Genomic DNA, 15,790 nt, shown 5'->3' on the forward strand with positions numbered 1-15,790 from the left:
AAAAAAGTCTTCCGGTCCTCTGAGAACCGTTCAGGCAACTTGAGGTGGGGTTCAAGAGGTGAGGTGGGGGGCACTACCAGGGTAGCATCTTGCTGGTTGCCGCTCTGAGCCAGGGCTTGGACCTGTAGGGAGAGGCCCTGCATTTGCACAGCGAGTATACAAAGAAGGAGACATACATAACACACTAATATGTGTGTGGACAGTATGTCAAGGGAGTAACCGAGATTCAAACCCGGTCCCAAAGAATATACCAACCAGTATAAGTCATAATAATCCTAGGGTGAACACCACACCATGAGCCCCGACGCGCGTTTCGCGGTAGCTTTATCAAGGGGTACTGACAGGAGAGGAGATAGACGCTCAATTTGTACAAGGAGTGGGCGGAGTTTAGTTGAGACAGAGCCAATAGTAGAAAACTGCTGCAACTGAATGCTAATAAAGTGCAGGTGATAACATGAATGTACATATCATTCAAGGCAGACGATGTATAATTACCTTGATTGTGCTGAATAGACGGCAGATACCGCCGAAGGTTACCTAATGTGTGTTCACGAAGCGCGAATGCGCATAAACGAAAATAGGAATGCGCCATGAGAGGGCAGTGTAGACGCCGGAGCATGACGTGTCACACTCCGGCGGCCATCTTTAACACTGGAAACAGTAAGGGCAAAATGTGTACCGAGACCACGTGACGATTATAGATTTCAGGGTAAATGTGAGAAAGACGCCATAAGAGGGCAGTGTAGATGCCGGAGTTGTGACACTCCGGTGGCCATCTTTAACACTGGAAACAGGCAGGAAAAGATGTATGCCGGGACCACGTAGTGATTATAGATTTCAGGGTATAGCATATATACACAGCAATGGCCCGTTAGGAACAAACAGTGTACAGACACAATTATCTACCAAATAATAAAAAGAGAAAAAAATATAGTTTGTACATAAAACCATAAATTAATAACGATCATAGTAGACCAATTACATAACACAAATACATGCACAAGACATAAAATTAATAAAGACAATAATACAATAAATGAGGTGCACTGGTGGTACACAGATTGTTTATATAATCATAAAAAATATATATAAATATATGTACACAACTCAAAATTACATATGCACACCATACATACATGTAAACATATACATATATATGGAACCAGTAAACCAGATGTTTATATGCACAAAAAATATATATATGAGCCCAAAAATATATATATATGTTAAATAAAGATTGAATAATGAGAAATATATTTTATTATTATCCTATTAACATTTTTTTACTCTTTTATTTCTTTATATATAAATAAAATATATAAATAAATACCTACAAATAAAATGTGATAAAGGTGAGTGAACACACGTGCACAGTGAGGAGTGAAAAAATCATAGTTTTAATAAAAAACTAGTACAAAAATATAAAGTGATACACACGTGAATAATGACACCTGAAAGAAATTCAATTGATTATTAATCACAACATATAAAATTGAATACAGAATATATAAAAATATATAAATAGTGTTATGACAGTCAAGTAAGTATTATATGTCAAAAAATAAAAAATAAAGATATCGAAAAAATGTAAAGTGTATTGAATAATAGTACATAAAAATGTATATAAATATAAAGTGAGAAGGTGTGAAGTGTATAGATACAATAAAAATATATATATAAAAGAAATATATATTATACGGTGAATTATAATTAAGTAGGCCAATCATGACCATACTCATGACATATACAAAATAATGTTAACAAGGATGATTAAAAATGTGTATTAATATTAAATATGTATATTATAAAGTAATAATTCATGTATACATATATCCACAAAAATAAATGGATGTTTTGGTCGAATTTTTGATTCTTCTCATGCGTTTTGTCCTTGAGCACAACTATTTTGTATTCAGGGACAAACATTATTTACAACTGCGTGGTACCGCAATGGGCGCGACTTGTGCCAACTTATTTTTAGGCTTCTGGGAACAGGAAACTGTACGGGAGGCTATGGATATGGTGTCGGGTTGTGTTGTGGGGTGGATGCGCTTCATTGATGACATCCTTTTCATCTGGCAGAGTACTCGCATAGAATTGGATCGATTTCTATCTATACTGAATACCAACACACTAAATATCAAATTAACAAGCGTTATTAGCCAAACCACCATGGATTTCCTGGACATTAAAATTACAGTACAAGATACAGGTAAGCTGACCATTGCTGTCTATATATGCTATACCCTGAAAGCTATAATCACTACGTGGTCCCGGCATACATCTTTCCCTGCCTGTTTCCAGTGTTAAAGATGGCCACCAGAGTGTCACAACTCCGGCATCTGCACTGCCCTCTTATGGCGTCTTTCTCACATTTACCCTGAAATCTATAATCGTCACGTGGTCTCGGTACACATTTTGCCCTTACTGTTTCCAGTGTTAAAGATGGCCGCCGGAGTGTGACACGTCATACTCCGGCGTCTACACTGCCCTCTCATGGCGCATTCCTATTTTCGTTTATGCGCATGCGCATTCGCGCTTCGTGAACACACATTAGGTAACCTTCGGCGGTATCTGCCGTCTATTCAGCACAATCAAGGTAATTTAATACATCGTCTGCCTTGAATGATATGTACATTCATGTTATCACCTGCACTTTATTACCATTCAGTTGCAGCAGGTTTCTACTATTGGCTCTGTCTCAACTAAACTCCGCCCACTCCTTGTACAAATTGAGCGTCTATCTCCTCTGCTGTCAGTACCCCTTGATAAAGCTACCGCGAAACGCGCATCGGGGCTCATGGTGTGGTGTTCACCCTAGGATTATTATGACTTATACTGGTTGGTATATTCTTTGGGACCTGGTTTGAATCTCGGTTACTCCCTTGACATACTGTCCACACACATATTAGTGTGTTATGTATGTCTCCTTCTTTGTATACTCGCTGTTTATTTATGGATTGTGTCATTGTATTGGCATGGCAACTTACATCACATTTGTGGTTTCTGGATTTTTCCATTAAGAGTACGCCTTTCAGAACTATCTTGTATACATTGTTCTCTTCTGAGTATATTTTATTGTATCATAATTGGGTGTTCCCCACATCTTTGTATTGTAACCGTGTGTCTTATTTTTAGGTCTTGATGGCCAATATGTTTTTACATGTATTTCAATAAAGCTATGTGATTATTACAACGTACAGATTTGTACTTGGTTCCATTTTTCTTCCTTTGTGGATGTGTGATTTGTCCACATGTACATTTATAGGTATTCATCATAATCATATCCTCTGTTGATTCTGACTTAGTCTCCGCTACAGCAAGATAACCCACTTTGTACCCCTCAAGAAACAATGCCAAGACGTTAGCTACCTTGTTTGTCAAACACATCATGCGTCTCCATGGGGTTCCTGTCAATATTGTTTCTGACAGAGGGGTACAATTTGTTTCATTGTTTTGGAGAGCTTTCAGTAAAAAGTTGGAGATTGATCTGTCCTTCTCCTCGGCCTTCCATCCTGAAACTAATGGCCAAACAGAGGACTAATCAGTCTCTAGAACTATATTTAAGGTGTATTATCTCTGACTGTCAAGATGATTGGGTCTCCTTCATTCCCCTCGCCGAATTTTCCCTTAATAACCGGGTCAGTAACTCTTCGGGGGTCTCCCCTTTTTTCTGTAATTTTGGGTTTAATCCACGGTTCTCCTCCGTTTCACCTGGTGGTTCCAACAATCCCGAGGTAGATTTCGTTCATCGGGAACTGTGCACAGTCTGGACCCAGGTTCAGAAGAACCTTGAGGCGTCCCAGAGCATCCAAAAGACTCAGGCAGATAAGAGACGTTCTACTAACCCCTTGTTTGTGGTCGGGGATCTGGTGTGGCTGTCCTCAAAAAATGTGCGCCTTAAAGTCCCGTCCAAAAAATTTGCTCCCTGGTATATAGGGCCGTACAAGATCATTGAGGTCGTTAACCCTGTCTCCTTCCGGCTGGAGTTACCCCCGTCCTTTCAGATGCCTCCCTCCTGAAAAGATGCTCCCCGTCCTTGGCTACCTCGAGGAAACCTCCGGTCCGTTCTCACTCCTGAAGGGGTAGAATTCGAGGTGGCCAAGATTGTGGACAGCAGGATGGTCCAGGACTCCCTCCAGTACCTGGTCCATTGGAGAGGTTACGGGCCTGAGGAGAGGACTTGGGTACCCGCCCGGGATGTTCACGCCGGGTTATTGCTCAGGAAGTTCCATCTTCGGTTCCCCAACAAGCCAGGTCCACCTAGGAAGGGTCCAGAGGCCCCTCATAAAAGGGGGGGTACTGTAATGGATTTGCCTGACACAGCTTCTTTGTCGACGCCCGTGGTTAATCAGCCTGCATCTGTGCCTAGGTCTGTTAGAGTGACACGATCTGCTACCAATCAGGCTGAGAGGCTGAGGAGTGGGAAAACCTATCACAGCCTGGCCAGACGGAGATAGCTCCTGCCCTCTGTCTATTTATACCCTCAATTCCTGCTCCTCCTTTGCCTGTGATTCTTTCCTGTTTCCTGGCTCTGCTGCTCCTGCTATTATTATTGACCTTGCTTCATTTTGACCCTGGCTTTACTGACTACGCTTCTGCTCTGCGTTTGGTACCTTGTACACTCCTGGTTTGACTCGGCTCGTTCACTACTCCTGTTGCTCACGGTGTTGCTGTGGGCAAATGGCCGATTTCCCTTAGCTTCTGTGTACCCTTGTCTGTTTGTCTGTCGTACACATATTGAGCGTAGGGACCGTCGCTCAGTTGTACGCCGTCGCCTAGGACGGGCCATGCAAGTAGGCAGGGACTGAATGGCTGGTAGATTAGGGCTCACCTGTCTGTCTCCCTACCCCATCATTACAGCTGATAGATTTAATGGAAAATCATGAATGAGGTGGTCTATGGTGAGCACAGCACTGTCATCAAATTAGCATTTGGAAATCAAGGAGCCCATATATTGTTCACGTTCAGGGGTCCTTTGTTGTTGGTGTCTACTCCTAGGTAAGCTAAAGTAGGTTTCAGTCAGGTAAATGCTATGACATCACAACTGTTTCTGTCAAGTAAGCAATTGTGACATCACAAGTGGGTTTTAGTAAGGTAAGCTGCTGTGACATTACAAGTTAGTTTCAACCAGGTTGAAGCTGTTGGCTCCCGTGACATCACAAGTGTGTTAAAGAGAGGTAAAACGCTGTGACATCACAAGTGGGTTTCAGACAGATAACAAGCGGTCAGATCACAAATGTGTTTCATTTAGGTAGGCTGCTATGACATCACAACAAGTTTTAGTCAGGTAAGAAACTGTGTTATCATAAGGCTAGATTCACACGAGCATATGAAACCTCGGACGTGAAAAAAGAAAATGTTTCGCCTCCGAGGTGCATCTTATCACGCATAGACTAGAGTCTACGGAGGGATACGTGAAGCGCAAAAAAATAGGACATGTCCTATTTTTTAATAAACTCTTTACACGGTCCGTTGAAACAACGCCGTGTGAACAGCCCCATTGAATTACATAGGTCCGTGTGACGGCTGTTGTTTTAACAGCCGTCGCACAGACGTAATCAACGTTTGTGTGAATAAGGCCTAAGAGTGTTTCAGTCAGGTAAGTTTCTGTGACATTTCAAGTTGGTTTAAGTCAGGAAAGCTGCTGTGACAACAGAAGTGGGTTTCCATCAAGTAATCTGCTGTGACATCCCAAGTGTGTTTTGTCAGGTAAGCTACTGTGACATCCTAACCAGTCATGTAAACTCAGGGGAAGACGTACCATAGGTACTGTCGTGGAAGTCAATGGCTTAAAATATATTAGACTGAAATTTAGACGAGTGTTCCAACAGACACTCTCGCCAGGCACTTTATCCAGCATCCTAATCAGTAGATTTCATACCGATATATATAGAGAGGAGAAATAACACACAGACGCTGCTGGTATGCTCAAAATACTCCTCTGGAAGTTTATTGCCAAACTCAATTATAATAATATCATTCAAATGGGGCGTAGACTTGAGGTTAACCAATCAGAAGCAATGTGACAATAACTCTTATTCATCCAATAGCAGACCATAGGAATATTTCAAATACATAATTCTAATTCTTCATTAAAATGCTGACATCAGGTAACACCTGGAGACAAGCAAATAATGGGCAGTTGTTAGTGGTTTGTTCTCATGGGAGAATTTGTTGCAATAATGAGAAATAGTTGCACTTTATGTCTGGGCGTTCAGCCAACCCGCTACAATGGGGTATGAAGGCCATATTATGATAAGACATTTCTTTGAGACTATTATATACAGAAAAGGGTCATGACAAAATGGAGAATACATATTTTAGTAATTCGGCATCCTGCTTGATAATTCATAATGTAATTTCATACAGAGAATATAAGCAAATAAACCATCCTTCACAGCACCATCAAATTAACAGTTGGAAATCAAGGCGCCCATATGCTGTTCTTGCACGGGGCCCTCTTTTATTGGTGTTATGTTGCCTTTAAAAAAAGAGTGTAAAAAAAGGTGCAATTTTGACATGCAGTACCACAAAAGTTGGTTTTATGGCGGACAGTTCTAGGGACATTTCCTAAAACTGATTTAAATAAAAGACGCCCCCTCAATGGCAGGAAAAACCATGTGTCTGGTACAGTTCTCAACTGAACCACTATTGCTCTTTACGACTTGTGCGACCAGTTATTGTCCTGCGCCCGATTGCCCATACCACTGATATGTTGTTGCCATCTGTGAGGAATCCACAACAAATATCTGAACCCATGGTGGAATTAACCAACCTATGAAATCCGTTCAATGGCGGATAATAATCCTTACTGTTGTGAAATCCCTTTTAGCATTCAGCCATGCTGGTATAAAATAAAGACATAATTACAATGACTTACATGCTACCAATTTATTAGTACAAGTCACTTTATTTATTTTTGTTGAATGCCATAAACTGATTTAAGAGGCATTATAAATAATCTGAATACTATTATGTGATTTAGGCCATTTTCACATGAGCATAATTCTGGGGTTTCCCACCATTCATGAGAACCGGAGATAGAGCACCATAAAAGCCTATGTTGCTCTAACCTCGATGAACCGCGGGGGGTTAGAGTGTTGCATCAATGATACGAAAGCAAAAAAGGAGCCGTATTAGGTTTCTGAGTGGCAATTTTTGCGGTGAAATTGTGTCTTTACGGTCGCAAAAATTGCAACATCTACTATTTACCCGCAACAAAAAAGCAGCTATTATGCAAATAAAATTGACATGCTGCGTATTTAAAAAAACGCACCGCAGGTCAATTTCAGAGTGTTTTTTTCTGCTTATCATTTACGCAGCTTATGGATGAGATTTGTTCAAATCTCATCTATTCTGCTGCTACTGTATTATGCTGCAGATTTTCCGCAATGAAATACGAAGCGGAAAATCTGCAGTATTTACGCTATGTGTGTTCACACGGGGCGGATTAGCTGCGAATTTCCATCCGAAATTTCTAAGTGTAAATTCTGCAGCGTTTCTGCAAGAGAAATTGACATGTAGCACATTAAGAATCCGTACCGCAAGTCAATTTCCGCACTTCTTTTCTGCGTATTTTTACGCAGCGTGTGGATGAGATTTGTTGAAATCTAATCTACTTTGCTGCTACTGTATTATGCTGCGGATTTTCCGCAATTAAATCCGTTACGGAAATTCTGCAACCAATCCACCCCGTGTGAACATATCCTCAAAGTGTCTCCCCTCTTGGATCCAATTCTGATTTTGGCTTACAAATTGCATGCAAAATCTGTATCAAATCGCCACTGTATGAACAAGGCCTTAGGGTGTATCCACATGTACAGGTTTTGATCAGATTTTCTGATGCTGTTTTTGAAGCGAAAACCAGGTATGGGTCATAAGAGAGAGAAAGTTTTAAGCTGTGTTTTTATGCTTCTGTTAAGGTGCGTCTTATTGTCGCAGTTACCACGAAAATGCGGAAAAGTGCCGTGTGTTTGTCACGATTGTCACAAAATTTGCAGCAAAAAACTTAGATGTGAACCCAGCATAAAAACCATATTCTACCTCTCCCCTTATTTAAATCCATTTATGGTTTTGGCCTAAAAAAACGGTAATAAAAAAATCTTGATTAAAACCTGCATGTTTTTAAAATTAAAAAATGTCCATTTATTCACTAAATGGAAAATGATCTGTAAAGCACTAAGTATTAGACATGTAACGTGAAATCCATATAGTCGATGGCACTTCAGGCATATGATGGAAGAACTATTTGGTACTATGGTCAGTCATTCATCTCGGTGGCACTCAATACAAGTGGAATTCTTTATTAGTAATTGCCATTTGATCCACAAACCTGCAAAAAGAAGAGAGGAGATGAGTACGCAATAAACAAATCCATGTCCAGTAATCAATGGAATATATTGTTTTTATATAAGTTTTAGTCGGTGTACAATTTGCACATAACATAATTTGAGCTCAAAGAACTATTGCAGGAAGCCAGAGATGCAGTGAAAGGCTGTTTCGGTATATTATTCTGCTCGATGCAAAGATTTCATTAGTGCCCCCCTCCTAAACATTTTACTACCCCTCTACATTTGAAAATGCCAAGTAAGTTTAGACTCCTTTCTTGCCAACGGGGGTGGGTGAAGACGACAGCTAATTCGGAAAGGTGTTTTTTTCTACTGTTTGATCCCTGACAGGAACTTTTTATCTTGCATCATCACTTCAAGATATAACAAAGAACCCCAAACTGTAGCTTATATTGTTTGTTATTAACTTCTATTTGCAGCCGGAATTTTATTCTGTCTATCATACAACTGCTTTGTTGATTATAAATAATTTCTCTTTCCGTAGGGGAAAAAGTTTTGTATCCTTCCTAATTCAAGAAATACTTTCGAAAAAGAAAATGGCAAAAAGGTAAAGTCCCCCTGAAATTAAGCAAAAGTAATAGAGACACTGCAAAATTAGACTGGAGCATGCCATGCACTGTGCACATTTTTTTGCCGATTTTTCTCATTGCATTGTCAGCTGACACCTCGCACTGACGGCTGGGATCGGTACAGCTTAGATGCCGTGGTCAATAGCGACCAAGGCATTTAAGCCGTTAGACAGAAGGTGAGGCCCCCTCTGTCACCCCATCGCTCCCCCGGATTGTCATGGAAGTTAGGACCACAGTGAAATCCCCTAAGTCTGCCATGTTGTTGCTCCAGAGGGCTTAATAGGAGACGGCATAAAGCACAATATACTGCAATACATAAATATTGCAGTGTATTGTGCAAGTGATCTAATGATTGCATGTTCAAGTCCCCTACTGGGACTAAAGAATGAAAAAAAAAATTAAATTGAGTTTTTAGGAATAAAAGGAAAAAATATATAAAAAAGTAAAAAAATTATTATGATGACTTACTCACCACCAGGAGGGATTCCCACCTAGGGGGACAGGAAACAATGAGGAAGCAGTTTAAATATCACCTCCTCCTTACATTTCCCAGTTAATACCATAGAACTTGGAAATTGCAGGTCGAAAAATGTATTAAACAATATAGGTATTTTTATCATACAACGGAAAAGGGTGGGGAAAAAAACCCTGTGCAGTCGTGGAGGATACAGGAAAATCCGACACCTCCATTACAGCACCACCAGGAGGATTAGCATAGATTTTCCTCAGGGGCGGACAACGGCCTGAAGAACCTTATGTCCAAATCTTAAAGAGGCTCTGTCACCAGATTTTGCAACCCCTATCTGCTATTGCAGCAGATCGGCGCTGCAATGTAGATTACAGTAACGTTTTTATTTTTAAAAAACGAGCATTTTTGGCCAAGTTATGACCATTTTTGTATTTATGCAAATGAGGCTTGCAAAAGTACAACTGGGCGTGTTGAAAAGTAAAAGTACAACTGGGCGTGTATTATGTGTGTACATCGGGGCGTGTTTACTACTTTTACTAGCTGGGCTTTCTGACGAGAAGTATCATCCACGGGCTTTATTCCGATGCAATAGACTTTTTACATCGCTGCATCGGAATAAATAAACAGAGCAGGGAGCTGTCAAATCTCCCTGCTCTCAGCTGCCAGAGGTAGCTGAGGGCTGGGGGCATCCCTGCTCGAACGTGTGAGATCGTTATTAGTATCGATCTCACCCGTTTAACCCTTCAGATGCGGTGCTCAATAGCGTGAACCGCATCTGAGCGGTTTTGGAGAGAGGGAGGGAGCTCCCTCTCATCTCACTGACACCCGGCGATAAAATCGCCGAGTGCCTGTGTCTCCGATGGCAGCCGGGGGCCTAATAAATGGCTGTAGTAAATGCCTGCTAGATCGTGCCTCTGGCATGACATAACAGATGCCTGTTCGTTTTACACGGACAGGCATAATACACTGCAATACAGAAGTATTGCACTGTATTATAAATGCGATCGGATAATCGAATAGTGAAGTCCCCTAGTAGGACTAGTAAGAAAAAAAGTTTAATAAAAAGTGAAAAAAAAAAAGTGAAAAAATAAATGAAAAACCCACTTTTCCCCCTTACAAACTGCTTTATTATTAACAAACAAAATAAAGTAAAAAAGTTACACATATTTGGTATCACCGCGTCCGTAACGACCTCGACTATAAACTTATTACATCATTTAACCCGCACGGTGAACGTCGTAAAAAATAAAATAAAAAATTGTTTTCTTTGAATCCAGCCTTGAAAAAAATGTGATAAAAAGTGATCAAAATGTCGCATCTACTCCAAAATGGTACCGATAAAAACTACAAGTCGTCCCGCAAAAAAAAGCCCTCCTACAATTGCATCGACGAAAAAATAAAAACGTTACGGCTCTTCAAATATGGAGACACAAAAACAAATAATTATGAAAAAAACAGTGTTTTCACTGTGTAAAAGTAGTAAAACATACAAAAACTATACAAATTTGGTATCGTTGCAATCGCAACAACCCACTGAATAAAGTTATTGTGTTATTTATACCACACCGTAAACTGCGTAAATTTAGGACGCAAAAGACTGTGGCGAAATTGCTGTTTTTTTTCTATTCCCCCCCCAAAAAAAAGTAAATAAAAGTTAATCAATAAATTCTATATACCCCAAAATGGTGCTATTAAAAAATACAACTTGTCCCGCAAAAAACAAGACCTTATACGGTTATGTCGACGCAAAAATAAAAAGGTTATAGCTCTTTGAATGAGACGATGGAAAAACGTAAAAAATGGCTTGGTCATTAAGGTCTAAAATAGGCTGGTCATTAAGGGGTTATATAAGCACTAGAAATTGGTGCCAGGGCTTCCCTGGGGGCGTGGTTTAGTTGTGTATCTTGATAATTTGGGTGAGGATTGGGAGAGATAAGGGGGGGGGGGAATATATGTGAGCGCTATAGTGGCCCTTATGTGTGAGCCTCAGATGTAATCTCAGCCAAGTTGCGGAAGGGGAGGTTTACAGGGTCCCCGTTCTGATGGACAGTGGGGATATAAACTCGGTGATAATATAGTGGAGCGGGTGGGGTGGTCGCCTACTTGGTGCTGAACCTCCTCCCGGTGAATGAGTGCTGTTGCCCAGTTGTTAGGCAACAGGCTGATGCTTAGCAGCCGCGCATGCGCCTGCCAAGCACTGGTGTCGGCCACGTCACAAGGTTTCTAGGTAACCAGCCGACGCTAGAATGGAGGAGGCCAGGGCGCATGTGCGAGGTGGCCGCGTCAGAAGTAGAAATACCTGGCGTGTGAGCGAGATGGAATTGGGGGGAGAGGGGATTGAGTTTGGGAGTGGGGAGATAGCAAGGAAGGAATGCCAAGATGGGGAAAAGGAGCAGTGGGAAGGACTAGGCGGTGTCTTCTGGTGTTGGTTCCCTGTGTTATATCAAGTCCAGAGTCAACGCAGCCGTCTACCAGGAAATTTTAGAGCACTTTATGCTTCCCTCTGCTGACAAGCTTTATGGAGATGCTGATTTCATTTTCCAGCAGGACTTGGCACCTGCCCACACTGCCAAAAGTACCAATACCTGGTTCAACCCCTTCCCGACATCCGCCGTATATATACGTAGCACGCCGGGTGGGGGAATATGGAGCGGGCTCACGGGCTGAGACTGCTCCATAGAGTGAGTCAGCTGTGTGTTTTTAAATTACTAAAAACAGGGGGGCGACCCACTGTAACGTCCCAACGGCCCCCTCGCGGCTAGATCTGGGGGAGCCGTCGGTTGGCACGGCTGCCTGTGGGCCTGACGGCTTCATAGGAGTCTGTCAGAATCGCGATATACTGCAATACATTAGTATTACAGTATATCATGCAAGCGATCTTATGATCACTGGTTAAAGTCCCCTAGGGGGACAAGTAAAAAAAAGTAAAAAACAGTGAAACAAAGTTTTTTTAACAAAGAAAAAAAAATAAAAAAAATTAAAAGCTCAAAAAAAAAAAATTTCCCATTTTCCCTCAAGCACAATGTAAAAAAAATAAAAAGCTAATATAACTGGTATCGACACGTCCGTAAAAGTCTGAACTATTACAATATATCATTATTTAGTCCGCACGGTGAACGCCGTAAAAAATAAAAAACATCAGAATTTGTTTTTTGGTCCCTTCTTCTCCCACCAAAAATGAAATAAAAAGTGAGCAAAAAGTCTCACGTACGCCAAAATGGTACCAATATAAACTGCAGCTCGCCCCGCAAAAAATAAGCCCTCACAGGGCTAAATCGACCAAAAAATAAAAACGTTATGGCTCTGAGAATGTGGCGACAAAACTGACATTTTATTTTTAACAATCATTTTTTTCCTTGTAAAAGTAGTAAAACATAAAGAAAACTATATAAATTTGGTATCGCTGTAATCGTATTGACCCGCAGAATAAAGTTAACATGCCGTTTTTACCGTACGGTGAACGCCGTAAAAACAAAATCACCCAAAAGGAATCGCTGTTTTTTTCCTATTCCACCCCACATTTTTTTCTTGTTTCCCACTACATTATATGGTACAAAAATGATGCTGTGAAAATCTACAACTCGTCCTGCAAAAAATAAGCCCTCATACGGCAATATTGATGGAAAAATAAAAGAGTTATGGCTTTTGGAAAGTGGGGAGGAAAAAACAAAAGTGAAAATCCGAAAAATGGCTGCGGAGGGAAGGGGTTAATAACCACAGTATCGCTGTGCTTGATTGGCCAGCAAACTCGTCTGACCTAAACCCCATAGAGAATATATGGGGTATTGTGAAGAGGAAGATGAGACACCAGACCCAACAATGCAGACGAGCTGAAGGCCGCTATCAAAGCAACCTGGGCTTCCATAACACCTCAGCAGTGCCACAGGCTGATCGCCTCCATGCCACGCCGCATTGATGCAGTAATTCATGCAAAAGGAGCCCCGACCAAGTATTGAGGGCATATACAGTACATACTTTTTAGTAGGCCAACATTTCGGTATTAAAAATCATTTTTGAAATTGGTCTTATATAATATTCTAATTTTCTGAGACACTAAATTTTGGGTTTTCATTAACTGTTAGGCCTCATGTAAATGGCCGTGCCCGTGATCACGGGCTGCGGTTGCGAGCACGGCTGGCCGCCGACGGCCGCAGACAGACGCCCGCAATCTCTGCCCGTGCTCCCATACAATGTTTGACCCCCACCAATCTCTAGAACGAAGCAGCTGAAGCACTCGTGTGAGCGTTCAGCTGCTTAGTTTCTGTTCGGCTTTTTCCGGAAAGCCGATGTATCGGAGTACGGGCTCATAGACTTTCTATTGAGTCCGTACACCTATACATTTCATTACGGAAAAAGCCGAACAGACACGAAGCAGCTGAGTGCTCACACGAGCACTTCAGCTGCTTTGTTCTAGCGATTGGTGGGGGTCTCCGTGCTCGGACCCCCACCAATCCAAACTTCTGACATGTCACTATGACATATATGGACAGCGAAGTCAGGGAATTCCACAGAGTCCTGGAGCAGAGCCTATACTAGCGGCTCTGTGTCCAGCGGGCCGCAGATGACAGCTTCAGGGGCCGAATGCGGCCCACGGGCTTGAGACCCCTGCCCTAGACACATACATGTATAGTAAGTCATACACAAACAAGTAATGGTATTTGACATGAATGCTGGCATTTACCAGGTGTGCAGGCCATAGACAGGGTGACAGATGGTGAGGGGATTGAGGTATGCAGTTGCACCATTTACAAAATTATTAAAGCAGCCTTTCAACTGCTATTCAGGTTAGGTTTATACAGTGCAGGTGGTCAAGATTTTTACTATTAACAATAGTGAATGAATGAAAAAGAGTAAAACTGAGCATGGGATGCTAAAGAACCATATAGTCAAGAAGCTCAGAATCCAGTACAATCCAGAATCTAATTCAATATAAAAAAGTACACAAAGCACCGTTCATCCTAATCTTCCTAGTTCACAAATGGAATACTATAGTTACAGAACTGCTAAAACTATGATTACACCCTAATACATGCAAAACAATAAAGGGGTTGTCTGAGATTAGAAATAGGATCTGCTTTTTACTAGAGACAGTGCCACACTTGTGTCTGGTATTACATCTCATCATCAGTCAAAGCCAAGAAGTGTAGGGAAAAGTGGTGTGATTTCTGGAATAAAAGCGGACCCTTTTTTCTAATCCTGGACCTGTTTAAGTTGACTACGCTATTGTTTCCATGATAAAAACGGAAACCTAGCGGAACGGAGGCAAACTGAAAGACAACAAAATACCATTGAAACCAATGGTAATGCAAACGATAGCGATAGTTTCTATTTGGTTTTCCGTTTGTCTCTTCCTCTGACGGAAAGCTTGAAAGGAACAGATGAACGGAAATACAACGCTAATGTAAATGGGCCATAAGTCAGAGGGAACAAGGTGAATGAAATAACAAAGCAGATTTTTATGTCAATCAGTCAAACAAACCTTATGCAAATTATAATGGCTGCCATTATTAGGCTCAATATTTGAAAATCCAGCATCTGTTAGACCAGGATAACTTTTAAGAAAATTTATAGACTTTTCTTGCTTTTTATAGAGCATTTTCCCCTGAAATATGTCTATATCCTCTTCTGTTAAATTGTTAAAAAGTCTATTAACTGCTTTTCCATTACAGATCTCTCAGCTGGCTGTCACTCCACTATCCCGGACTCCCTGAGAAATCTGTCTAGCGCTGGATTCACACATGGCGTACTGCAGCTCGGCCGCTATTCTTTCACCGGAGCCATCTGCTTCTGGCAATATCACTCGGTGCCCGGAGGCAACCGGGGTGGCGGATCGGTGTGGGGTCCGGGAGTCGGACACGCACTGATCATATACTGATGACCTATTCAGGGGATATGTAATCAGTTGTTCGAACATGGAAAACCTCTTAAACGCCTCCCCAAAATCAAGTTTTCTCATAACTGCATGCAAGAACCCCCATTCGACACAGTCAAGTGTCTGAGAAGCATTGTGGGATAATATAGTCCCTTTCTTGCCGCTATAAATTACTGCTTGTATGCTCAAAAACAGTCTTTAAAATTTTATAGAGGTCAATCTCTAACCAAGAAGATCTTGATTAGTCCTGGTATAAGATCCGAATTTTCCAGACTTATAATGCAGCCCAGAGAGAGATGTTAGGAGATGCTAGATGTAATCCAGATGTTAAGACAAATTTTGTTTCCGCGGCAATAAGCAGAATGTCCAGATATGGAATAATTAGAATTCCTTGCTGGTGAAGGTGACCTGTAACATCTGCCATTATTTTCATAAATATCCTTGGAGCAAAGAAGTCGAATGGAAGTGCCTGGAATTGGGAGTGATGGATTATCCACTTCAACATCATAGCATACCTCAGAAATTGTTG

At 41.3% G+C, this 15,790-nt stretch overlaps 1 protein-coding gene and 1 long non-coding RNA gene across 4 annotated transcripts in view; one reads left to right on the top strand and one right to left on the bottom strand.

The window, feature by feature from the left end:
- The window catches only part of SPMIP11 (sperm microtubule inner protein 11), a 108,411-nt gene that overhangs the window by 24,264 nt on the left and 68,357 nt on the right, over nucleotides 1-15,790 (bottom strand). Inside the window, exon 4 of one of the 3 annotated variants that reach the window (XM_075852214.1) lies at nucleotides 5,927-6,120. The exons of 1 other annotated variant lie outside the window; for it this stretch is intronic. In XM_075852214.1, coding sequence (XP_075708329.1) covers nucleotides 6,096-6,120 — 25 coding nt within the window. In that variant the 3' untranslated portion in view covers nucleotides 5,927-6,095. Of the gene's footprint in view, nucleotides 1-5,926; nucleotides 8,336-15,790 lie in introns of those variants that run through there. One more of the 3 variants, XM_075852213.1, reaches the window with a different exon arrangement.
- Nucleotides 5,222-15,417, top strand: LOC142742457 (uncharacterized). The gene is made up of 3 exons (XR_012881385.1): nucleotides 5,222-5,290; nucleotides 8,836-8,898; nucleotides 15,059-15,417. It is a non-coding gene; the product is annotated as an uncharacterized LOC142742457 (long non-coding RNA).

This window comes from Rhinoderma darwinii, chromosome 2 (assembly GCF_050947455.1).
Source record: "Rhinoderma darwinii isolate aRhiDar2 chromosome 2, aRhiDar2.hap1, whole genome shotgun sequence".
In the NCBI taxonomy this organism is placed as follows: domain Eukaryota; kingdom Metazoa; phylum Chordata; class Amphibia; order Anura; family Rhinodermatidae; genus Rhinoderma; species Rhinoderma darwinii.